At 49.6% G+C, this 26,265-nt stretch overlaps 1 protein-coding gene across 2 annotated transcripts; it reads right to left on the reverse strand.

Moving 5' to 3' along the window:
• Positions 1-19,799: 19,799 nt before the first annotated feature.
• On the reverse strand, positions 19,800-26,222 carry LAT (linker for activation of T cells). Of its 2 annotated transcripts, none has more exons than XM_012558507.2 (12): positions 26,171-26,222; positions 25,783-25,885; positions 25,596-25,623; positions 25,443-25,477; positions 25,091-25,178; positions 24,883-24,947; positions 24,610-24,787; positions 24,441-24,535; positions 21,984-22,046; positions 21,554-21,616; positions 21,374-21,460; positions 19,800-21,214 (listed from the first exon to the last, which is right to left on the reverse strand). In XM_012558507.2, the coding sequence occupies exons 2-11, from the start codon at positions 25,883-25,885 to the stop codon at positions 21,393-21,395; spliced, it is 786 nt and encodes a 261-aa protein (XP_012413961.1). In that variant the 5' UTR covers positions 26,171-26,222; the 3' UTR covers positions 19,800-21,214; positions 21,374-21,392. The 2 variants fall into 2 exon arrangements, with proteins under 2 accessions (XP_012413961.1, XP_004386654.2); XM_004386597.3 differs by having other exon boundaries at positions 24,610-24,673; positions 24,758-24,787; positions 25,783-26,212.
• Between the last annotated feature and the right edge of the window lie 43 nt (positions 26,223-26,265).

The raw sequence follows: 26,265 nt of genomic DNA on the forward strand, positions 1-26,265 counted from the left end.
TCACTTTGAGGACTAAGGTGCGCCTGACCCAAGCCATGAAATTTTCAATCGTATCACATGCATGCAAAAGCTGGACTTACAGTATTGGCGAAGAATACTGAATATACCAGGGACTGCCAAAGAACGAACCATAAGTCTGTCTTGAAAGAAGTACAACCAGAGTGCTCCTTGGAAGCGAGGATGGTGAGACTTTGTCTCACATACTTTGGACATGTTATCAGGAAGGACCAGTCCCTGGAGAAGGACATCATGCTTGGGAGAGGGTCAGTGAAAAAGAGGAAGATCCTCAATGAGATGGATTGACACAGTGGCTGCAACAATGGGCTCAAACATAACAACGATTGTAAGGATGGTGCAGGACCAGACAGTGTTTCATTCCGTTGTACATGGGGTCTCTATGAGTCGAAACTGACTTGACAGCACCTAACAACAACAATATTAAGATCATGCTGTCTTCATAAAAAAAACCAGAGAGTTTTTCATCTTTTTCTATGATCTAGTGGTACAGTATTTTAAGAGCTCAGCTGCTAACCAGAAAGTCAGCAGTTCCAATCCACCAGCCACTCCTTGGAAATCCTATGGGGCAGTTCTAGTCTGTCCTATAGGGTCACTATGAGTCAGAATGGACTCGATGGCAATGGGTTTGGTTTCTTGGTTTTAGAATAGCTTGCTTAAATAACAAAATTATCTTTATTTTTATCACTTTAAATGATCTGAAGATTTGCTAAATTCACCTTTGAAATCATCAGAGCCTGCTGCGTTTAAAGACAATTTCATACTTGCAAAAACACATGTGACATTAATATGTTAGGAAACATAAAATGAAGACTCAGGGGCCAAGTTAAGGCACATTTATAAGGTTCAGCAGGTTAAAAGGACAAGGGAAAGGTGATACCACCCGTCTGTTCCTAATGGCTGATTCTGGCATCGACCAGCAGGCAGGTCAGCCTTCCCCACTGCCCATGGAATGAGATTCGTGTTTTTCTCTCCTTTCCTTCTTTGTAATGAAAATCACCCACATTGCACTCCTGCCTTGGTACTGACAGGCGGAAGCTGTACGGAAGCGGACAGACAGTCTCGGGCAGGACAGGTGAGAGCCTGCAGCCCAGCTCTGCCCGGGTGTGGTGCTGGGCACAGTGGGCATCTGCTTGGACCCGGTTTTGTTTTCTCAGCCGGGAAATAGGTTTGTGTGAGGTTTAAATAAGATGGAGGCTATGCAGTGTCTGTCTCAGGCAGATATTTCATAAATATGTCTCCTCCTTGTCCTCTCCCTGCCCCCACCTCCAACAAAAGAGGCAAAGGGGGAGCCACTGCAAGTCTTTGAAGTGGGGAGTCACCAAGACCCAATAAAGTACTATAAGAAGGGTTTAGTGCTGGGGTGTGGATTTAACTAGCCTGATGCTACAGATGACGACACTGAGGCCTGGGGTGGGGGAGGTTACTTGCCTGAGTTCACACAGCTACAAAGTAACAGTGCTGAAATTCGAATCCCCAGCCCCAGAATCTGGGAGACATCCTTCCAAGCCCACTGTGCCACCAACTTCCTGGGAGGGCCGTGTGTCACCTCTGCATCCTGGCACCTTCCGTACCTGTCCCGGCATGAGTCACCCGCAAGAGCCAGAGTGAAAGAACTCACCTCCCTTGGGGAGGAGGCCTCCACGTGAGTGCATTTTGGGTTCCCGTCTTAGTCACCACTGCTCTTGGTTCCCACCCCTCCCCCACCTTGGCAGTCAGAGCTACCTGTGACATCCCCAGGACGCTCAGGCCTGCAGTGTGGTGGGGGCTTGGAGGTGGGGCTGGTAAAACAGGCTTAAGGTCTGGTTTTGAGAGGTCTGCAGGGTGGCTGAGAGGTCTGCAGGGTGGCTGAGGGGTGGCTCCTCTCAACCGGCATAAAAGCAATGAGCTTGCTGGGCAAACACAGCCTCAGTACTAACTGACACTTCTAACCAGGACACTTCTGAAGTGCTTACTCTGGGCCAAGCCCTGCTTTAAGCCCTTTGTGCCTATTAAAACATTTAATCCTCCTAAAAGCCCATGAGGTGCTATTCCCTCTATCACGTAGATGAAGCAACTGAGGCTCAGAGAGGGGACGAGACTTGCCCAAGGTCACAGAGTCAACCAAGGACAGAGCTGGGAGTCGAGCCCAAGCAGTTTGCATCAGGGACCGTGCACAGACTCACCGTGATCTACCTCCCTGCCTGGGTGGCCTCCCTGCCCACCCTCCACAACTGGATCCAGCACCACCACTGTCCCCCAGCCCTGCCCTGGGCCTCAAGCTGCCCCTTGAGCCCAGTCAGAGCTCCTGGGAATAGTGAACTGGGGGCCACCCTCAGGGGAAGGGTGGATGGGCACCAGCTCTGCTGAGCACAGGTAAGCTCTTGCTCAGGCCCCATGCCAATACCAGCCCCACCGAGCTACCTGCAGCCCCCCAAGGCACCAGGCTGACCACCCTCCAGGCCTTTGCTTGGAATGCCCTTCCCTTTGTCTTCACTGGACTCAACCCATCTTCTTCTGTAAAACTTGGGGGGAGAGTCACCTCCTCCAGGAAGCCCTCCAGGATGGGATCAGACACCCAGGACAACATAGAGCCCTATGCTTCTTGTAGTGGACCTGAGTGTGAGTGTCAGATTGGACTCTTGTTTGCTGTGACCTTAGGCAAGTTACTGAACTCTCTGAGCCTCAGTTTACTCATCTACAAAATAAAGCCAATGATATCTCACAGGTCTGCTGTGATGATTAAGAGATAAGCTGGACAGTGTGTTTACAACTGCGCCTGACCCACAGTAAAAGCCCCATAAACCAGGCTCTTTTTATAACACTGGTCACACTGGGTTGACATTGTGGCTGTCTCTCCTGCTGGACCAAATGCTCCAAAAGAGCAGAAATGACATCCTGTTTCTGTGTTTGTCCCCAGAGCCCAGCCTGCCCCGGAGGTCTACCACATACCCTATTTACTGGGTGGAAGACCAAGGGTCGCTCTCTACAGGTCATTGAGGCTGAAGGCTGCACTCCACCCTAGTTGACAGCTGGGCAGGGGAACAGTTGGCACCAGCATGAGGGATGTCGGGAAAATGCTGTGGTTCACTCCTCATGCCTGCTCATCAACATGGCAGCAAGGCCCATCCAGCCCCCACCTGTTGGGGGCTGCATCTCTGGGTGGTCAGTCTGGGCTCAGCTGGACAGAAGCGAGTATGTGACCTACGGCAAGTCACTTAACCTCTCTGCAACTCAAGCGCCCTATTGGCCAAATAGGGATAACAATAGTCCTACCTCCAAGGGCTGTGATGAGGATTAACTGAATATTTATAAAGCACTTAGAACAGGGCTGGCCCACAGGGAATGCTGTATGAGTGTCTGCTAAATAAAAACGAGTAGCTGCGCGCCTTTCATGTGTCAGCTTTCCCTGCCAGCACTTGACAGCTCTCACCTCTCCCCCCCCACCACGCCCCCCAGAGACTTCAGGTCAGGAACACAGGAAGCCTTTCTCTGGAGCCTCCTCTTCACACTTCGCCTGGTTGTTGGAGTCTGAGCCTCCCACTCAGCGTGTAGGAACCCAGTTTCCTGTGCCATGCCGGCGCTTGGTGCAGGAGCAAGTACTACAGTCCACAGAATCCAGGTGCAGAAGGAAAAGTATAACCTTATTTTCTAACTGAACATAATTTTCTCAACTCTGACCCTCACCACCTCTGACAACATAACTGAGACTGTGTTCTAGTAAATTCAGTGCAGACTGGTGATTTTTAAGTCACTCTCATGATTCTTTCCGGTCATTTTACAAAGACGGTCACGATGTTCTTCCCCATCACTTGCCTCTGGGCTGCACGCGGACGCCAGGATCCCAGGGCCCATGAGGGTGGGTTTGCTCGTGTGCCTGAGTGACAGGGGAGGGCCGAGCGAGTTTGGTCGAGCTGGTTTCTTGGTCCCCTCCCCACCACCACCCCCCGCCGCCACCACCCCGCGGAGGAGGGGCGCAGGAGCGCTGTGGTTTCCCTTGCAGCTTCAAGGCTTTCTTCGTTTTTGCTGTTGCTGAGGCTTCTCAGCCTCCTGCGCAGGCCTGGCTGGCACCAGCCCTCAGCTGCGAGGTCGCGTCCCCCCGAGGAGGGGGCACCTCCCTGTCGGCAAGCGCACCAGCCATTACTATGTCCCCACTGGAGGCTGCGGAAACACCTGGAATGTCCACACCACGCACACCCATGGAGGGAGCTGCGGGTGCACCGCTTCCACCGCTCTGACCTGTCCCCTTTGTGCCTGTTGGCAGGCTTATCAGATAAAATGCAAGACACCCAGTTAAATTTGGATTTCAGATAACCAGTTGTCCTGGAGTCAATTCTGACTCATGGCAACCCCATAAGTGTCCAAGTAGAACTGTGCTCCTTAGGGTTTTCAATGGCTAATTTTTCAGAAGTAGAGCACCAGATCTTTCTTCCAAGGCATCTCTGGGTGTACTTGAACCTCTAACCTTTTGGTTAGCATCCGAGGACATTTGCACCACCAGGGATGAATTTCAGATAAACAATAAATAATGTTTTAGTCTAAATGTGTCTCAAATGTTGCATCCTGTATTTCTATTTGCTGTATTTGGCAACTCTACCTGTGAGACTGGGTTTGTTGGTAAAGACAGAGCCCAGTAAACTCCAACCCTTTCCTTCAAATACCCTGCACTCCCACCCGCCCTCTCCTCTGGACTGGCCCCAAGGAGGGGTGAAGAGGGACAACACCACCCTGCTCCTTATGACACCAAACTCTCCCTCTCTGCCCCTTTCCAGTCTGTTCATGTTTTCTCTTGCTGGAAGAATCGCCCGCTCTCCCACTCAGCCTGCCTCCCGGTGCCGCCTGTCTCACACCTGGTGTACAGGCCTTTAAACTGGCAGTTGGGCCCTCTGTCTTCTTTCCAGTTGCTTTGTGGGGGGCGGGAAAACAGAACACATTGTTTGATGCCTCAAACTGTTAGCCGGCCACAGATGAACACTCACTACACACGCGCCCTCTCCTTTGAGCCTCGTTGCAACCTGCCCATTTCACAGATGAGGCTACTGAGGCTCAGAGAGGTGACAACCTCGCCCCAGATCACATAGCTGGTGAGTCGTGGGCTGGGGTCTCTTTCCAGGGCCTCAGGGCTGCCCAGAGCAGGCCTTCACCTTCTTGGAGACTGGGGTCCTGGCAGCAACTCAGCAGGCCCACTCGCAGGCCAGGCTGAGCTGCAGCAGCTCCAGGTTGCTCAGCCCCTGAGGTCTTCTAAACGGGGAGCTGTGGCTGCAGTGTCTGGCAAGGCCTCATCCCACCCTCCCTCCGCAACTCCGCAGCTGGTGCGACCACATGTGACATTTCCTCTCCGGGGATCAGCCACTGCTGTGCAGGGCTGGGGGAGAAGGAGGAAGAGGAGGCCTCGTCCTGCCCGTGAGAACTCCAAGCACTTTACATAATACATTAAATTATTTAATCCTCCCAACCACCCTATGAGGTAAGTATTATTATTATCCTCATTTTATAGATGAGGAAACGGAGAGGAAGAGAAATTAAGCCACTTGCTCAAGGTCACAAAGCTACTGAAGTCAATATTCTAATTAAGGACTTGAGGGTCCAAGCCATTAACTACTACTACAGTTGATATATAAAACACACAGCACAGAAGTGCAGTCTCCAAATCAGGTCTCACCAACTGAAATAGCCCAGGAAGAGACAGACATCAGCAGAAGAGACCAGAAAGTCCAGAAACAGACCAGGGGAATTTAGTGCAGGATACGGCCCCATTTCAGGTTAGTAAGGCACATAAGAGGATCCCTGGTGGTGCAGTGGTTAAGTGCTCGGCTGCTAACCAAAAGGTCCACAGTTTGAACTCACTGGCTGCTCCAGGGAGAAGGATATGACAGTCTGCTTCCGTAAAGATTACAGCCTTGGAAACCCTATGGGGCAGTTCTACTCTGTCCTGTAAGGTCACTATGAGTCAGAATCCACTCGACTGCAATGGGTTTTGTTCTGGTTTTAAGAAAAATACACGTTATTCAGTAAGCGGCGTTGGAACAAAATTTAGCCATCTGGAAATAAAGAAGGCTGATCCATGCTTCACACCTTACACCAGGATGAATTACATTACTTTAAATGTAAACAATAAAGCAGCAAAAATACTAAAAATAAACCTTGTCCAAATTTTTTTTTTTTGTTTAATCTATGAGTAGGAGAGGCCTAAAAGTGACAAAACCTAGAAGTGAAAAAATAAACGATGGATAAACTTAACTATGTAAAAATAAAACCCTTCTCATGGCAAAAGCCTCAAGAAGCATAAACAATGTTAAACAACCAAGTGGAGACCCACTGAGCTGAACATTTCTGGTTTCATATTTTGCTGTGTGTTTGCTATACTTCCAGAAAGTTTATTTTTAAAAATTAAGCGACAAACTGGGGGTGGGGGAATTTGTTCCTCATATCTCAGATAGAGTTAATTTTCCTAATATACAAAGTATTCCTAGAAATAAACAAGAAAAAAACTACTCAAAAAAAAAAAAAAAGAAAAAGGTAATGGACATTGTTATGGATTGAATTATCTGTTGCTCTTGAGTCAATTCTGACTCATAGTGACCCTGTAGAACAGAGTAGAACTGCCCCATAGGATTTCCAAAGAGCTGCTGGTGGATTTGAACTGCCAACCTTTTGATTAGCAGCCATAGCTCTTAACCACTGCACCACCAAGGCTCCTTGTATTGAATTGTGTCCTCCAAAAAAGATACGTTGAAGTGCGAACTACTGGTACGAGTGAATCTGACCCGGTTTGGAAATAGGGTCTTTAAAAATGGTATCAGTTAAGTTAACACGATGTGGGTAGTAGGGTGGGTCCTAGTCTAATATGAGTGGTGTCCTTATAAAAGAAAAGAGGGACATAGAGGGAAGACCACCATGTGAAGATGCAGGCAGAGATTGGAGTGACGCATCTACAAGCCAAGGAACGCCAAGGATTGCCAAGAACCACAAGAAGCTGGGAAGAAGCAAGGAAGGATCCTCCCCTGGAGCCTTCAGAGAGAGCACCCTCCTGCTGACACCTTGATTTCAGACTTCTAGCTTCCAGAATTGCGAGACAATAAATCCCTGTTGTTTGAAGCCACTCATTTGTGGTACTTTGTCCCAGCAGCCCTAGAAAAGGGATACACACATGAACAAATAGTTCACAGAAAAGAAAATACTAATGCCTCTTAAACATATGAAAAGATGCTCATCCTCACTCATAATCAGAGAAATGCAAATTCAAACTACAGCAAGAAGCTGATTTTCACTTGACAGTTCAGCAAAAGGTTAAAAGAGTCTGGTAACACCCTGAGTTGGCAAGGATGTGGGGAAATAGACACCTTCAGACATTACTTGTGGGAGTGTCAACTGGTAGCCTCCTCCTGAAGGGAAATTTGCTGATATCTACCAAACTCACACACACATACACACTTCGACCACATGCCTCCACTTCCTAGGACTCATTCATTATTCAGATGTACTCCCACATATGCTAAATGACTTATGTACAAGATTATTCACTGCAGCGTTCTTTGCTTTTTTTTGTAAAGTAAAATATTGTAAGAAACCTAAATGTCCAATATTAGAGAGATGGTTAGAATAACTGTTACTCCATACAATCAAATACTATGCAGCTGTAAAAAACAATGAGCAAAGTCTTTGGGTAATGTTATGGAACAATCTCCAAGACATATCATTACATGAAAAAGTAAGATGCAAACAGTGTATAGAATTATGCCCTTTACGTAATACAGGAGGGGCAGAGAATATGCATATATGATATTTGCTTACATATGCACAAAAGGTCTCCAGGTAACCAACTGTGTTTTGGGAGAGGAACTTGGTGGCTGCGGGCTGGGGTGGGAGTGAGATTTTTCACTGTATACCCTTTAGTACCTTAGGAATTTTGAACCATGGAAATGTACTCCCTATTAATAAAAAATACATTTTAATTTGAAAAGAAAAGAAAACGGGGCAGGCATTACTCAGCTCTGGTCAGTTGTTGCCCAGTGTTGCCAGATCACTCACATTCTCAGGAGGAGCTGGAACTGGGGTTTCTACATGAAAACTTCCTGCGTTCTTAATGTTGGCCATAGTGGGGAGCCTGCAATTGTCTGCTCATTGCCTGCTTCATCCTTGGCTACAGAATTCTGTTTGCATTTGAAGTTGCAATGTGCTCAGGTAAGAGATATGCTTCCTAGCCTCCCATGCAGTTAGGAGAACCAGTGAAACACAAGCAGAGGCCACCCGAGGAGAGATTCATAAAATCTCATTGATGGGGGCTTTTAAGTTGGTGGGAGAGGTGCCTATTTTGCCCCTGGCCCTTCCTCTTCTTCCTGCCAGAACACAGAAGTGAGCACCTGCAGCTGCCTTGTGATTCTGAGGACGGCACTTAGATCTAAGGATGGTGAAGCAGAAGCACAGAAGGAGCCTGGGTGCTTGGTGACACTGCAGCTGGCAGGCCTACTACTTCCTGGACTCACAAGGGCACCAGACCTAAAGGTGCCCCATTCACAGAGTGGACGCTGCGGGTTTATATGTATATGGTGACACTTTCTGGAATATAGTAGTAGAATGTCTCATTTAACAAAATCAACATATTACAATTATTTTCCAACAGGTAAAAATAAAGTCTCTTGGGAAAGAGGTAACTTTTCTAAGCTACACAAACGCCCGGCACCTCCCTCCAGCCTTTTTTTTTTTAACATGCCAAAGAATTACTAATTATTTTGCCTAAGTTACAGGTCTCTGTTACTTAAAGTCAAATTTAATTCTAACTGGTAAAGAAAGTAATTTAAAAAAAGTTAAACAGACAATTCAGTCAATTGGCATAATATAGTTCACAAAGTTCATGTTCTTCATCCTAGTGAAGTAAGTAGCGTCTGGGGCCTTAAAAGCTTGTGAGCAGCCATCTAAGATACAATTACTGGTCTCTACTCGTCAACAGCAAATTAGGAAGAAGGAAACCAAAGAAACTACTCCATAGGGCTGTCATGGATTGAATTGTGTCCCCCAAAAATATGTGTCAACTTGGTTAGGCCATGATTCCCGTACTGTGTGGTTGTCCTCCATTTTGTGACTATAATTTTACGTTAAAGAGGACTAGGGTGGAATTCTAACACCCTTACTAAGGTCACATCCCTGATCCAATATAAAGAGAGTTTCCCTGGAGTGTGGCCTGTACCACCTTTTATCCTACAAGAGATAAAAGGAAAGGAAAGCGAGCAGAGAGTGGGGACCTCATACCACCAAGAAAGCAGTGCCGGGGGCAGAGCACATCCTTTGGACCCAGGGTTCCTGCGCGGAGAAGCTCCAAGTCCTGGGGAAGATTGATAACAAGGACCCTCCTCCAGAGCCCACAGAGAAAGCCTTCCCCTGGAGCTGATGCCCTGAATTTGGACTTCTAGCCTACTAGACTGTGAGAGAATAAACTTCTGTTTGTTAAAGTCATCCACTTGTGGTATTTCTGTTATAGCAGCACTAGATGACTAAGACAAGGGCTAAAAGCCTACACAAGCCACAGCCTCATCTACCCTGAGACCAGATGAATTAGACGGTGCCTACTACCACTACCAACCGTTCTGACCAGGGCCACGATAGATGGACCCTGATAGAATGGGAGAAAAACGTGGAACAGAACTCAAATTCTTAAAAAGTCCAGACTTACTGGACCAGTTGAGACTAGAGGACTCTCTGTGACTATTGCCCTGAGATACTCTTTAAACCTTGAACTGAAACTATCCCGAGATCAACTTTTAGTGAAATAACAGAGTGGCACATAAAACAAAGGATGTTAACTGTGAGTACAGTGCTCCATTCAAAAACGATCTATATAAGACCAAAAGGTCAACAATCACTCTAAAGCAAAGCTGAGAAGACAAGGAGGCAGGGAAACTAGTGTACTGGAAATGGAATAACCAGAAAGCAATTCAAGAGAACGTTGACACATTGTGAAAAACGTAACTAATGTCACTGAACAATCTGTATAGAAATTGTCAAACGGGAACCTATAGAAATTGTCAAATGGGAACCTAACCTGCTGCTCTGTAAACTTTCACCAAAAGCACGATAAAATATTATTTAAAAAAAAAACACTGTGGACGGGCCACCAGGTTGCCATCTCTTCTTGAGACAGTGTTTACCAGAGTTGGGCCTGAACCAGCGCGTTAGGACTGGAAGGACCTTGGTGAACTTGTAACTCAGAGGCTCTCATTCTTGCTTGCTTTAAACAATAGAGCTCTAATTAATTAATTCCTTCAACAAATATTTGCAGAACTCCTACTCCGATGGGCTCTCTGCTAGGTCCTTGGGTGAGAGAGATGAGCAGGCTCTCACAGCACAGAGGGAGACAGACGATAAACACCAGATGCCTAAAACAGATCAACATTACTCTTCACAATCGCCAGAAGGTGGAAACAATTCAAAAATCCATCAACAGCTCAATGGATAAACAAAATGTGGTAGAGCCAAACAGTGGTACAGTGTTCAGCCATAAAAAGGAATGAAGTTCTGACCCCACGCTACAACACGGATGAACCTTAAAAGCCTTATGCAGAGTGAAGGAAGCCAGACACAAAAGTACAAATGTTGTATGATTCTACTTACATGAAATGTCCAGAATATGCAAATACATACAGACAAAAAACAGACAAGTGGTTGCCAAGGGCTGGAGGTAGGGGGTAACAGGAAGTGGCTGCTTAGTGAGTATGGGATTTCTTTTTTGGGACGACGAAAAAGTTCTCAACTATACAGTGGTGATAGCTGTGCAACAATGTGAATCGACTTAGTGCCACTGAATTGTGCACTTTAAAATGGTTACAATAGCAAAATTTATGTTAATTGTATTTAACCACACACATAAAAAAGATCAGCATTATGATGCCAATTCAGTGGGGTAACCGCGTGATGGCGAGTGGGGTATGATTGGATGGAGCAGGCAGAGAGACCTTGGAAAGATGGAGGGGAAATTTCAGCTAAGACCCAAATGACAGAAGGAGACAGCGTATGAGGATGTGGGGAAGAGCATTCCTGGCAGAGGAAACAAGAAGTGCAAAGGCCCTGAGGCAAAAATAAGCTTGGCGTGTTTTGGGTGGAAGGGAGCAGAAAGACCACATGGCAGGCTTCAGGAACAAGCAGGAGGCAGAAGGGTTAAATACTGTTGGCGACCTCATATACACAAACCAGATAAGAAGCAGTCTTTTACCAGTATAAACTTGTTTTATGGGTTCAAATGTATCATTAGCTTTTATGATAAAAGATGAATTATAAGAACAACAACTTTGTCTTAGAGAAAGGTTGGGTTAACTGAACAAAGCCTCCAATTTGCCTCAAACACAGCCAGTGTCTGCTGAATCCCTGAATTAGCTCCTGAGAGTGATTTGAAAGCTGTTGACCTGATCTGTCCACCTTTCCCACAGCCTCTACTGAGCAAGGGGGTGTACTGAGGCCCAGAGCGAGGAGGGGGCTCCAAGCAAGGCAGGGGCAGAGCAGGAGATGGGCCTGGAGGCGAGGGATGCCTGGCTCCCAGGTTGGGGGTGGGAACACCAGGGAAAAAGAAGGTGGGGTGGACATTTGTTGATTCCACAGCCAACGGTCCTGACTCATGTGGAAAAAGATGCCATTGTGGGGTACTAGAGGGCCCTGAGCCCCACATCCCTTGTGGGGAGAACCCCCTCCTCAACACCTAGCAGCCTGGGTGTGGTGTGGGGCCTGGGCTGGGCCAATGGCAAGATGCAGGTAGCAAAGAGGGAGGGACAGTTAGGTGTCAACCCCAGTGGCCTGAAGGCAGGACTGGTGTCTGGGGCAAGGCAGCAGCAGCTACCTGAGGTCAGGACCATCCCCTTGCTTCTGGCAGGTTCTCCAAGCCTGCTCTCCTGTGACCCTCTGTGTTTGGCTATCCTTCCTGTGCATCTCTCGGGCATCAAACAGCCCCGGCTAGTTTCTGTTGCTTGCTACAAGGAACTCTGAAGGATTTGGAGGGTCTCTCTGCAATCATTCCTACAGTCCCTGCTGCTGGCCACTGAGGTCCCAGCTCTGCCACTGACTGACCGTGTGGCCTTGGGCAGGCAGTCTCGGGCTCTGCCAGACTGGGAGTGGGACATAGCAGAGCCAGAAATGGGCTCTCAGTCACTGACCGGTTCTGGATTCTGAATCCACGTTGACGACTTTTGCCACACCCATGAACTGCCTATACCCAATTGCCTTATGATTTTTCTTTAAAACAACTTCCTTTTTAAACTTACATTGATTTAAAAGACAACGGCATGTCCCATTCCTGAGTGGAAAACCAATGTTGCTTGCCCTAAATAAAAGGAAACCCTAAATAATAAATCCAATAAAATCAAAATAAATTATGTAATTTTATAGAGCTTCCTGCTCAGGGCACTGAGCTGAAGCTTTCTCCCTCTAAAGGGAGATTAGTAAGTGTTCAGGTTGTTAAAAACAGCACCCCAGAAATATTTTCTCCACCACCGTCATCCGCATTGAGAAGAAAATGACTTTCTCTCCTGGGCTGTACGGCCTCTGTTTGGCAAGGACTGGTCTAATTGGATCAGTGGAGACTTGAGGCATTCTCTCGAGGGTTCCTAGCTGTGTGAACGTAGGCAAGTCACTCAACTTCTCTATGCCCCAGTTTCCCCATCGGAGGCCCAGAGCGAGGAAGGAGCTCCAGGCTCCAAGAGTTAATAACAGTACTGACCTCACAGGGTCGTGTGAGGGTTAAAGCAGTGACTATTAGAACAAGGCCTGTCACAGAGGAATTGCTACCAAGGCCATCTTATTGATGGGACGACTGGGACCAGCTCAAGAGCACCAAGGACTCCCCTCCCCTCCTCTCAGCCCCTGCCAGCCCACTGGGGTGCGCCTCTCCCTCCTGTGTCGCGTTCACCCCGTCTTGCTGAGCCCCAACCCTAGCCAAGCTGCTTTATTCCATTCTCACACCAACTCTTCGAGTGCAGCGGATTCATCACGGCCACTTCACAGAGGGTAGCACTAAGGCCGGCAGAGGTGGCGTGATTCCTCCGCCTGTCTTTCTCGGTATCAGAGTGGGGGCAGGGGGCGCTGTGGATTCTGGGCTCCCCCCACCCCCACCCGCCTCCACCGCGGGTTATCTCTGGGCTAGGCGGCAGCAGCTGAGCCTCCCGGTATCTCTCTGATCCCCTGAATTTCCGGTTCCCCAAAGACAACTCAGGATGTGGGGAGGGAGGGGTAGGAAGAGGAGGAGGGAGACAAAGAACAGGAGAGAGATCTCAGAGAGAGAGCGCGCGAGACAGGCGAGACAGAATACCCACGACACAGACAGACACACGCAGAGGGGCAAAGAGACAGAGACAGGCAAGGAGACCCCAGAGACAAACACTAGAGAGCGTTTCCAACGCAGAGTGAGGGACAGACAGAGGCAGACAGACAGACAAAGAAAGAGAGAGCAGCCGAGGCAAAAACAAAGAGACAGACAGGTGGAGACAGAAATAGAGACAGTCAGAAAAGGGAGGGGTGACCCAGAGGCTCACGGAGACAGAAAGGGAGATAGGAGGGAGAGACAGAGACTGAAAATGAGGCCAAAATGAGAAGAGCAAGTGGGGTGGGGGGTGGTGGAGCCAGAGTCAAGGCTTGGGGTGTAGGCGTCAGGGAGGGGGGATCCAGAAACAGAAAGAAAATTAGTGATTTTGCGAGCTAGGTGGGAGACGGTGAGAAGTGCTCAGAAGCCCACCCAGGTACACCAGGAGGCAGACAGATCCTGAGGGTGCAGGCAGGAGGGCCCTGGGGGGGAGGAGGCCAAAGCCTTCTCAGAGGCTCCAGGGGTCCTCCCAGCCCCCATGCCACAGATACCTCAAGCGTTGACCCATTGGGCTCATGGAACCCTTGTGTTCCCAAGCACAGGGACTCCCTGAGGCCCTCCCCAGAGCCAACAGCCCTGTGAGAAGTCCACGAGGGAGCTTCACTCTGAATGGCCTCAGCTGCCCACCTCCCTCAGGTACAGAGGTGGAGAGAGAGGCCTGCCGGGAGCTTCCCTGGGATGGGGCTGGGGAAGGAGGCACTCAGGAGCAGGGGCTGCCTTGGACTGCTCAGGGAGGGAGAGCCACTGCCCTGCTTGGTCTGGCCACCTGCCCTCGCCAAGCCTCAGTCTCCTCATTTATAAAGGGGTGATAACGAGAAGAACCTACTCAAGGGTCATAGTGAGGGCCTAGTGCACGTGTGTGGCACCGTTCATAGCACATGGTGAGTGCCTGGAAATGGCGGCCCTTGTTGATGAAGGTTGATGCTCCCACAGCATCCTGTCTGTATGAGTCAGGATGCTTTCATTTGCAAATGACAGAAACTCTGCTGAAGCTGGGTCAAGCTAAAGAAGGGTGTTGACTAACTCATGTAACTGAACAGTTCATGGGTGGATCCAGTGTCAGGACAAGTGGATCCAGGACCTCAGGAAACTGTCTCCCTCCATCTGCAGCTGCCTTCTGTCTCAGGCAGGCATCCTTCACATGGTAGACTCTGGCAGCTCCAGACCCACATCCTGAGTGGTCCCGGCAGAAAGGCAGAGCCTCATTCCCAGGAGTTCTAGCAAAAGTCGCCGTACAAAGAGGAATTCACTTTCTGTAGAATTTACCTTTAGGTTTGCCTTTTTGTTCTCTTTTTGCATCAACTGCTAACCAGTACATAGCCTCCCACACCCCCACCCAAAGTAGGCTGCACCTTCAAGTGGTTTAGCAGCTTCTGTAAGTAACTTTGGAATTGGCTGTGTGACCTTAAGCAAATCACTTAGCCACTCTGAGCCTGTTTTCTTTTCTACAAAATGGGGCTCTTCATACCTTATAGACAGAGGTGTTGTGAGACTTAGTGAAATAATGGCTGGCATACAATAGATGTAGAATGAGTGCATCTCAGCAACCATCCTCCCTTTTACCAGTGATAGCTCCGAATTTTCCTTGGGTACCTTCTCCGTTTTCAGTCTCTTAGAGTTGGGGGTTGAGCATATGGCACAGGCCTAAGCCAATCAGCACGTGGTGTTCTCCTGTCCAGTGACTGGTTCAGGGGAGACACGCATCCCAAGCTAGTCCATCAGAGTAACTTCAGGGTTTTTGCTGGCAATAGTGGGACATTTTGTCGCCTGGGATGGGACTCTGAAAGGATGTGGCCTCTGGAGCTGCCAGAGCCATCTCATGACCACAAACTGGATTCAGCACAGAAAGGAGAGCTGAGAGCTGGAGAAAAGCTGGGAGTTGGTGATAATCCAGTCACACCTGAAAGTTTCCAACCTTCTCACCAACAAGAGAACTTATTCTTTTACTTTCTGGGACACCCTTTGGGGTGAGGGGCCCAGGTTTTTAGTCTAACATTCTCAAAAGTCCCTAAAGTCCCACAGATGTTTAGTGGCGTCATTGGGACTAAAAGTTATGCCTCCTGATGTGTATTGTATCCAGTGTTCTTGCCACCAAGCATGCTGTCTTAGTTATCTAGTGCTGCTATGACAGAAATACCACAAGTGGGTGGCTTTAACAAACAGACGTCTACTGTCTCACAGGCTAGGAGGCTAGAAGTTTAACTTCAGGGTGACAGCTCCAAGGGAAGACTTTCTGTCAGCTCTGGGGGAAGGTTCTGGTCATCACTCCTCCCCTGGGTCTAGGAGTTTATCAGCACATGGACCCTGGGTCCAAAGGACACACTGCACTCCCAGTTCTTCTTTCTTGGTGGTAGGGGGTCCCTATCCTCTCTGCTGGATTCTCTTTTTTATGTCTCAAAAGAGATTGACTCAAGATACAACCTAATCCTGTAGATGGAGTCCTGCTTCATTAATGTAACTGCCTCTAATCCTGCCTCATTAACGTCATAGAGGTTAGGATTTACAACACACAGGATAATCACATCAGATCACAAAATGGTGGACAACCACACACTGCTGGGAATCATGGCCTAGCCAAGTTGATACACATTTTTGGGAGACACAATTCAATCCATAACCTGCGCAGTCTTCTCTTTGGAATGACTGCTTGTCAGCTATGAGACTAATAAAACCAAATAAATAAAACAGAAGGAAGTCTGGAGAGATTTGCCTGGGGGAACTGAGGAGAGAGAAGGAAAATGGGAGGGAGTTAGTTAGCTGTGTGAGTAGACCTTGTGGTGCAGTGGTTAAGAGCTCGCCTGCTAACCAAAAGGTTGGCAGTTTGAATCCACTAGCCGCTCCTTGGAAACCCTGTGGAGTAGTTCTACTCTGTCCTATAGAGTCACTATGAGTCAAAATTGACTCAAGGGAAACAGGTTTAGTTTTGTGTTTTTTTTTCGAGTGGGTAGACCAGTGTGCAGGAGAAGTAGGTTACCTGCAGTCCTGCAGTGAAATGAAGCAGGCTGTGATGGAGAAGATGGAGGAAACGTTCATCCACGTGTCTCTGAGCAGGAGAGGAGGAGGTGGGTGAGAGAAAGAGTGAGTCTGGCAGTTTCTCATATTGGCCACCAGGAGTTCATCCCCAGGTAGGATGGCTTGATTGTGGTTGGGGTTTGGTGGAAACATCATTTAGGAACCTTTTTGTTGCAAGTGACAGAAAGCCTGGCTCAATTTAGTCCAAGAAAAAGAGAAGGAAAGGAAGGAAGGAGGAAAGGGATTGATTGGCTCATGTTACTGGAGAGTCCAGGAGTAATGGCTTCAGGCACATTGGATCTGGGGGCTTAAATGTGCCATCAGGACTCAACTTTTCTATTTCCATTCCTGCTGACTCTGTTTTCCTTGGGTGCCTTCATTCTCAGGCAGACACTCTTCAAGTGGACGCCTGCAAAAGCCCAGGCTTGTATCTTACCAGCGTGGCAGTTCCAGCCCATAAAGAGCTTCTCTTTCCCATTAGCTTCACCAGAAGTCTCAGGAATGTGTCTCATTGGCCTGAATTGGGTCATGTGCCCCTGTATCAAGCAATTATTGTGGCCAGGGGGTGAATATAATGGTTAGCCAATCCTGGGTCACGTGCACATCTATCAAGTAGTCCCACTTGAGCCATCTAAACTAAAAACGGGGCAGGGTGCTCCCTCAAAGGAAATTCAGATGGTGTCATTGGGAGAGGAAGGAATGGATGCTGAGCAGGCAAAAATAAAAGATATCCTCTAGAGATGTTAAAAGTGATCTGCAAAATGCTAAGAAGAACATTTTTTTAAAGGTCCTGAAGTCAAATAAATTTGGGAAATGTTAGGCAAAGGTATTTATCACAGGACTTCTCGGCGCCTTTAATACATGAATGTGCACGCATTAAAGAATGACTATGCAAGAATGCGCTGGAGAATGCAGCTTTCCCCCAAGTGCTTCTGACCACAGAGTCCTTCCTTGTGAAGCTTCTCACAGGACTGATGGGCACACAATGCATTTTGGGAAAGACTGCACTAAACCCCATCAAGAGCCAGAGCTACTGTGTCATTGTTGATACCTTATCCAGTGCCACCGGTTCAGTGCACACTGCCGGGCTCAGCTGCCAGCAACTGCCTCCCTTTGCCTCAGGGCTTGCTGTGGCCACTGGAGTCCACTGTGCCCATATGGGTGCAGGCCAGCGGTTTTCGAGAACTAACACCCAGGGAGCAGCCCTCAACCAGTGACTAACAGAAGCAGATGTATAAATGCCCAGGGTTCCCTCCTCAAGGTGGAAAACTCACATTCCTGTGCTCCAGGCTGGTTCCCAGAGCTCCCCTGCGGTCTGAGCTCCAGCTGCCCACAGTGGTAATTGGCTGAACTCATAATGCCTTTATTGACTGTCTTCTCTCCTGTCTCACTTCCCGGCTCTCCTTTCTAGGACCACCTCCCAAATAAACTACTTACACTAAAGCCCTTACCTCAAGGTCTGCTCCTGGGAGCACCCAAATTAAGAGGACTGTTACCTCCTGACGGCTTTAGAAGCATTCAGATGTCTCTCCAAGAAATTCCAGAAACTCCCTTTCTCTCTCATTTATCATTAAATCTACCTTTCCTCCAACAACAAAATTCAAGAAGAATCTATTTCTGCTCCCCAGCTTTCATCAGCAGGGGTTCTCCCCACTGACCAAACCAATGTGCTCAGAAACTCCAGAACCAGCCCCATAGATTTCATCACATTAGCTCTGCTCTCTCTGTCCCAGCTGGTCCAATGAACCGATGGACGCAAAGCCACATCCCCTAGCTTGATCCAAGAAACACAGATGGGAAGCTGCTCTTGGTGCCTCATCAAATCCCCCACCACCACCACCACCACCACCATCCACCAAGGCAAGGACCAGAGTCACCCTGGACCCTCCCCATTCCTCACAGCCATAGCCAACTCATCGCCACATCGGTTGATTCTACCTCCCAAACATCTCCAAATTCTACACCCCTGTGCATCCCCCCTGCCATGTCTTTGGCCAGCCTACCATTTCTCACGTGGATTTCTACAACAGCCTTCTCAGTAGTCTCCCTGCCTCTTGTTTAACTGCAGTCACCATCCATCCAACCGAGCCAGAGATTTTTGCTAAAACACAAACCTGATCGTGTCATTCTCAGCTCCAAACCCTACAGGGGCCACCCACAGGGCTCAAGACAAAGTTCTTACTCCCCACTCTTCGTTATTATGAAATAAATCAGATATGCACTTAAAGAATAATACATCAAACGCTTGTGTACCCCATCCTGCTTAAGACTAAGACATTACAAATATCACTGAGGCCTTCTTTGAACTTCCCCACATCATTCCTCACCCACCACCTCACAGCTACCACTCTCCTGAAGTTCTCATTCCCCGTCATCTATCTTGATACTCGTACACATATATGCATTCCCAAACAATACATATCATTTTGACGTGTTTGTAACTTCACACAAATAAAACACTTGCTTTGCTTTTTTCACCCCACATTATGTTGATGAGATTCATCCATGTTGGAGGGTGTTGTTCGAGGTCACTCATTTTTATTGGCTGTTGAGTACCATTGTGTGACTGTACTACAGTTTATCTGTCCACTTGATTGCTGATGGACGTGTTTCCAGGTGTAGGCCATCGCAATGCTGCCCTAAGCCTTCTCGTACCCGCCTCCTGGGGCCCATGGGCTAGGATTTGTCAGGGTTTATACCCAGGAATTTGCTGGGTCAGAGGAAATGCACATCTTCAGCTTTGCTATATGTTGTTAGATTATTCTCCAGAGTGGTCATACCAACATACACCATTGGTGAACCATTCTGTGTCCCTCAGCCCAGGCACTAAGACACCTCTGCCCATTTCTATTTCCTCCAAATAAAATGACTTAACTCCACCTGTTTATGTCCAGCCTGTCCAGCTCCCTTGCCAGGCCCTCACTCCATCTTCTCCCACTGGGACTCTTACAAGCTCCCCCGTGCGGGGCAGTGGCAATTTGTACAATAACCAGAATGAGGAGGCTGGCAGTCAGAGCAGCAGCGATTCCATTCCAGGCTAATCTAGTCCCAGATTTGCCTCTTCAGGTGTGTGCCTTTGGGCAAGTTACTTCACCTCTCTGAGCCTTTGTTTCCTCACACGCAAAAAGGAGATAGCAACAGTAGTAACTGACAATAGGCATGTCAAGATGATTAAATGAGATAAGCATGTAAATGCAGTAGGTGCTCCATAAGGAGAAGCTGTTCTTAACACCTTTGGAGTTCACAGAGGACTGCCAACAACTTTAGGTTATCAATCCAGACTACTTTGGTTGTATGTGACAGAAACCCCAAGTCAAGTCAGTTGAAGAAAATGGTAATTTATTGGCCCATGTAACTGGGAAATCTTGGGGTGGGGGTGGGGGGGATCTCATTTCAGGTGAGACTAGATCCAGGGGTTCTAACGATGCCACCAAGAAGCTGGCCCTGTCCATCTCTCTGGGCAATTCTGCCCTGTACATTGGCTTCATTCCCACTGGGGTCTCCCAAGTGATCCCTCCAGGACACATCCTTCCACCTTTACTGCAGGGAGGGAAAAAAAAAAAAGAGCTCCTCCCCATCACTTCCTGCCCAAACCCCAAGGCTGCTTTTCATTGGCCCAGCTCTTGTCACATGGCCATACCTGAACCAATCATGATGACCAGGGGAAAGGATGGTGATGATGGTCCAGGTCCAGGTCATGTGCTCACCCTGAGACAGGAGGTGGTCAACAATCTCTAAAACCACATGGGATGAGATTGGAGAAGGAGTGGATCCCTGAGGAAAACTGAGGTGAATCTCCCAAAATAAGGGGAAATGAATCCTGGCTAGGTAAAAATGACATTGAGAATATGCATTTTAAGATTTCCAGGTGATCTGTCTGCACATCAAAATTTTGAAAGTGCCACACTACATATTAATGCTGCAGTTAAGCACTTGGCTACTAACCAAAAGGTTGGTGGTTCAAATCAAACCAGCAACTCTGCGGGAGAAAGAGCGGGTGATCTGCTCCCGTAAGATTACAGCCTAGAAAACCCTATGGGGCAGTTCTCCTCTGTCACATGGGGTCGCTATGAGTTGGAATCGACTCAACCGCCGACCAACAACAAACTAGTTTTTAGTTGTCTAAAACATTTAACGTTTTAGACAATTTTGTAAGTTCTGTTTTATTGAAAATCACAAAAGGTAAGAACTACAAAAGCTCTTGGAGGTTTCCTGGTCCACCCCCTTGTTTTAAAGAAGGAGAAACAGAGGACCAGCAGGGAAGGAACTCACTCTGGGTGTCCACTCCCACCCAGTGCCATCCTCCACACCCTACTCCCACCAGCTCAGCAATCGTCTTGCCTGTCGTGTGTTTCTCATGGAGAGTGCATCCAGAGCTCCCAAAGTGCCAGCCTGCCCTAGTCATCATCTGCTGTCACTCATACACTACCGGGCCAGGACCCGTGGGAGCAATGAGCCCATGTGGAGGAGGATGGAGACGCACAGACAGGGCAGACCCACAGAAACACACACACTCACACACACGCAGATCTATCCAGGCAGCCTCTGACTCACAGACTCACGTAGACACTCGGCACACCTCACCCTCACCCACCAGGCCCACCAAAGCCAAGAGAGCTACAGACCACACCAGCCTTTATTCTATGACAGAGAGTAGGGCTGGGGCCAGGGTAGTCCATTCTCAGGCTGCGTCAGAAGGTGCAGAGTGTTGGGGGCACACAGACTGGACCCCAAAGTGACAATAAGTTAGGGGGAAATTTTCAGGCTGATGTCAGGCTGGAGCAAAGGCACAGCCGAGGCGCCCAGAGCCACTTCCGGCTGCCCGGCTCCACTGTCCGGCAAGGCTGGCTCCAGGCAGACTCGCCTCACCTGAAACACCACAGGGCAGGGGGAAGGGGGAGGTTATGGGCTCAGAGGTCAGTAGGGGTCAGAAGAGGCCCCCAGAGTCAGAGAGGATAGGCCTGAGGTGGCAGGGAGGGTCGGAAAGGGGTCCTGGAGGGCAGGGCTGGGGATGGGAGGGGCTCTCACCAGGCCCTCAGTTAAGCTTTTATAGATTCTCATAATCTGGAGCTCCTTCTTCCTCCTCTTCCTCCACATCCTGGGAACTCGAGGTGGCTGTGAGGGCAGGAGAGTTTGGTCTCCAGCTCGAAAACCAACCCCCTAAGGCAGCTCCCCCAGCTCCTGCCCCTTCCCCCCACCAGCACACACCAGGCTCAGTCCTGGCCGCAGGCTGCAGCTCCTGGGACACATTCACATACTCCCGGCTCCCGTCTGTGGGGACAGGTCAGCAGGAGGGACGGCCACACCGAAAGGGAAGGCAGGCCGCGTGGAGGGCAAGAGAGCAGAGGGATAGCAGAGAGTGATAGATGGGGGCCGGACTGAGGGTCAAACATGGGCTGGGGTCACCCACATTGAGGGCCGGGGACAGGGGCATAGGCCACACCAAGGGCCAGGCGGGACACGGGCCACACGGAGAGTGAGGGTTGGGGGTGAAGTCACACTGAAGGGGGTAGCCACACCAGGGGAGGGGTCTGGCCACACTGAAGATGAGGTGTGGGGGGATAGGTCACACTGTGGGACGAAGGGGTGAGGGAGAGAAGGCAGACCCTGAGAGGGAGCCAGGGGAGCTGTCACTCACCCAGAGACGCTTCGGCACTCTCCTCACTCTCAGGAACGTTCACGTAATCTTCGCCTGACTCCACTATAGGAAAACCATCAGAGCCCACCCCACCCCCAACACTGTTACCCAGAGACCCTCAAACATAGATTTGCAGAGCCCCCAGTGCAGGCACCCAGACCTGCAACAGAACCACCTGAGACCACCCCATAGCCAGTCCCAGAGGGACACAGAAAGGGCCTCTCTAGACAGGTGACATCTGGACCAGAGACAGTGGCTTGGATGAGGATGCAGGCTGTGGAGGTGGAGAGAAGTAAGTCACCTTGACAAATGCTGACTAGAATGAATGAAATTTTGGGGAAAGCAGGAGGGTTACAGACCCTGGCCTGACCCCGAGGTTGGGGCACAGAAATGAAGAGCAGCTCAGAGTGGAGGGAGGTTGGTAGTGTGTGTGGAGAGGGGTGACATGCTTGGATCTGGCTGTGCCAAGTCCGAGGGGCCTGTGGCTCTCACGTATCAGCCAGGCTCACCTCAAACGTCACCTGCTCAGACAGCCCACCCTGGCCCCACCTACTCAGCCACTGCCCATCTCAATCTCCTGCCTCAGTCCCTTCGTAGCACTTATCACCAATGACATTATTTTGTTCTTTTATTTGTTGACATGTTTTCCCCACGAGGATATGGACAAGACAGGCTTTGGAGCCGAACGCCCAGGTTCAAATCCCAGCTCCAACACTAAGTAACCTTAGACAAGTGACCTAACCTCTCTGTGCCTCAGTTTTCCCATCTATAAAATAATAACAGGGTTATGATGAAGATTAAAGCAGTACATGTTAGAATAGGGCTGAGCGCTCACAGTAAGTGCTGCCAACTGTCTGTGAACTAAATAAGCCCTGCCATCATGCAGATAAGACTGCAGCGCAGGGTGGGGAGGGACGGGCTCAAGAGCAACTGGGAGATGTGAAGTTTAGTAAGTTGCTACACATTAAACTCTTGGGTATAGCACAGAGTGAACCAGTAACTTGTTGCCATCAAGTCGATTCTGACTCATGGCGGCCCCACATGTCAGAGTAGAACTGTGCTCCACAGGGTTTTCACGGCTGTGACCTTTCAGAAACATCACCAGGCCTTCCTTCTGAGGCCCTCAATAACTGTCAGCTATTATTACGATTGTAGTCTACCTCATTAATTGTAATATACCTAGGATTAGCCCAGTGGAGACGGCCAATAAGTATCTGTTAGATGGATGGATGAAAAGAAGCACCTGGACCGAGAGTCTGGAGCTCAGGAGAGAGGTGGCAAATTGGTGTGTGGATGTGATAGTCCACGGCAAGTGTAGAGAGAGAAGAGTAACAGAAAACTAACGATCATCAGACGTTGAGGAAAGCCTCCAACAGGCAGGATGAGACCAAAATGAAGAGAGAAAAGCAGCTCAGAAGAAACTGAGACAATGCAGCAAGCAGAAGAAAACTTAAAAAAAAAAAAAAAGGACACTCTATAATTAATATGTTTAGAGATTTACAAGATGATATTGCCTCCATGAAACAAAAACAGGAGGCTATAAAAAAGGAACAAAGACCAAGAAAGTGTTTTGGAGAGGAGAAACAAAATTTCAGAAGAAGGGCTGAGGAAATCTCCCAGACAATAAAATAAAAAGACAAAGAGATAGGAAAGAGAGAGAAAAGGTAAGAAAATCAGAAGATCAGAACAGAAAGATTTCATTTTACTTGGATCCACAATCAACACCCATGGAAGCAGCAGTCAAGAAATCAAAAGACGTACTACATTGGGCAAATCTGCTGCAAAGGACCTCTTTAAAGTATTGAAAAGCAAAGACGGCACCTTGAGGACTAAACTGCCCCCGACCCAAGCCATGATGTTTTCAATTGCCTCATATGTATGCGAAAGCTGGACAATGAATAAGAAAGACCGAAGAAGAACTGATGCCTTTGAATTGTGGTGTTGGCGAAGAATATTGAATATACCGTGGACTGGCAAAACAACGAACAAATCTGTCTTGGAGGAAGTACAACCAAAATGCTCCTTAGAGGCAAGGATGGCAAGACATTGTCTCACATACTTTGGACATGTTATCAGGAGGGATCAGTCCCTGGAAAAGGACATCATCCTTAGTAAAGCAGAGAGTCAGCAAAAAAGAAGACGACCCTCAACGAGATGGACTGACATAGTGGCTGCAACAATGGGCTCAAGCATAGCAACAATTGTGAGGATGGCGCAGGACGAGGCAGGGTTTCATTCTGTTGTACACAAAGTTGCTATGAGTCGGAACCAACTCGACAGCACCTAACAACAACAGAGCAGAAAGTCCATTATCTGAAGGACAAGAGTCCTAGGAAAGACAGAGAAAACCAAGGGTAGAGGTAGAAATCAACAGATAATAGAAGAGAGAGGAGTAGAGGGGGTCAGCCGAACATAAGCAGTGGGAGACATGAAGGTATGTCAAGACTGTCAACTCACTGGAGAAAGCACTGTCTCGAAGGCCTGGGTTGCTGAGCACAGGAGCTGGTGGGACGGCAGTGCTAGTGGCCGGAGTGCTGTCGGGAAGCACCTCCCTGAGGAGGAAGGAAAATGGCGGGTGAGCAAGCATACCCCTGCCTCAGCCCCCACCTCCCACCTAGTCACTCACAAGTAGCCCTCATTGTGATAGTCTTCCTCATCCTCGTCTTCGTCCATGTCCTCACAGGCTGCCTCTGAGGGTGACACAGGTGTTAGCACAGCCCGGGACAAGTCCCAGCCTCCCCACCCAGCCAGGGCACCTGGGGTCCCAGACGCACCCTCATTCTCGTAGCTCGCCACACTGTTGGCTTCAAAGAGGGAGGGAAAGAGAGACTGAGTCAGCTCAGGCTAGGCCTGTCCTGTAACCAGCCCCAGCCCCGCGGAGCCCATTCTCCACACTTACCAGCATCTGAGTCCTTCCGGGAAGATGGCATCCGGTGGGTGCCCCCGGGGGGCTGTGGGGATCTCCTGGGAGTCAAAGGTCAGAGGTCATGCCTAGGAAAGGGACCTGGGGGCAAGAGAGTTTGCAACAGGACAAGAGGCCCCCAATTCAGGGAGGTGAGAGGGTAAAGAATAGGATCTGGGGGGAAGGAGGTTGAGGGGCTACTCACGGGATGGGGAGCAGGTCTGGCTCACTCAGGGGTGGGTAGGAGGTAACGGGCGGGTAGGAGGTGACTGGTGGCCAGGGGGCGAGCGTGTCTGAGGACAGGACGAAGCTGATGGAATGACTGTGGTCATCATGCTCCCTACCCTCCTCCAGGCCTCGAAGGGCAGACGAAGCCCACTGAAGCCCCAGCGCCCAGACAGGCCTGAGGGCTCCCGTCTCCCTCCCCACCCCCAGCTCAGGTCGAGGCACAAGACACAGACCCAGGTGGGCGGCCCCAGAGGGGACCTCCACAAAGGCACACACTCACTCACACCCGGGGACCCTTGTCCCTCCACCCGACAGTCCCATCTACTCACGAGGTCGCTTAATCAATATGTTACTTGGGTACAAACTGGCAGGAGAGACACAACTTGAAAGTGGGGCCGGGAGAACCCCCGCCCAGCCCCTGAGGCCCAGCCCACCATGGGGTATTGAGGGGGACCCACAGGGTAGACAAGGGGCAAACTCACCTATCTGAGGAAGCAGTCTCATATGAGCCTGGGGAAGAGAGAGCTGGTAAGGCAGGAAAAGGGGTACTGAGGCCTAGAGTCTGGGGGCTTACAGAGTCTCTGAGTGCAGGACCAAGTCGGGATGGGGGAGTGGGGTGAGGATTCCTGAGTCTAAGCATCCAGTCCCCCCCGCCAGCTCCCCACTCACCTGGCAGCTCACGGCAGCGCAGACACAGTACCGCCAGCAGCACGATCAAGAGGGGCAGCAGCAGGAGCCCCAGCACAGTGGAGACCACGACAGCCGTCTCCATCTGCAGAGAGATGTTGGACCAGGCCTGGCTGTCTCTCTGAAGGCCCCTAAGGGCAGAGCTGCAGCAGGGCTCAGACTGGGCCCAGCAGGGTGCCAGACTGGGGAACCTGCTTCGGGGGCAGCTGTGCCCTCCTGGGGGATCCCTGGGTTCCCTCCCCTGGCAGGGCTGCGTCGGGGTCAGCACTGGCTCTGGAAGACCCTTGGCCCCAGGTCAGTCAGGCCAGAGCCTGGGCTGGGATCCGGGGCACCAGCCACCCCCTGCATGGTCCCTACACCCCAGCTGTACCCGTGCCTCAACTCCACGCCGCCTCTCCTCGGGCGCCCACCCGCCTGCCTGCAGCAGGAAGCTGTGGTAAGCACCAAGTCAGGGCAGGAAATCAT

The sequence above is a fragment of the Trichechus manatus genome, unplaced genomic scaffold, assembly GCF_000243295.1.
Source record: "Trichechus manatus latirostris isolate Lorelei unplaced genomic scaffold, TriManLat1.0 scaffold00170, whole genome shotgun sequence".
Lineage (NCBI taxonomy): Eukaryota > Metazoa > Chordata > Mammalia > Sirenia > Trichechidae > Trichechus > Trichechus manatus.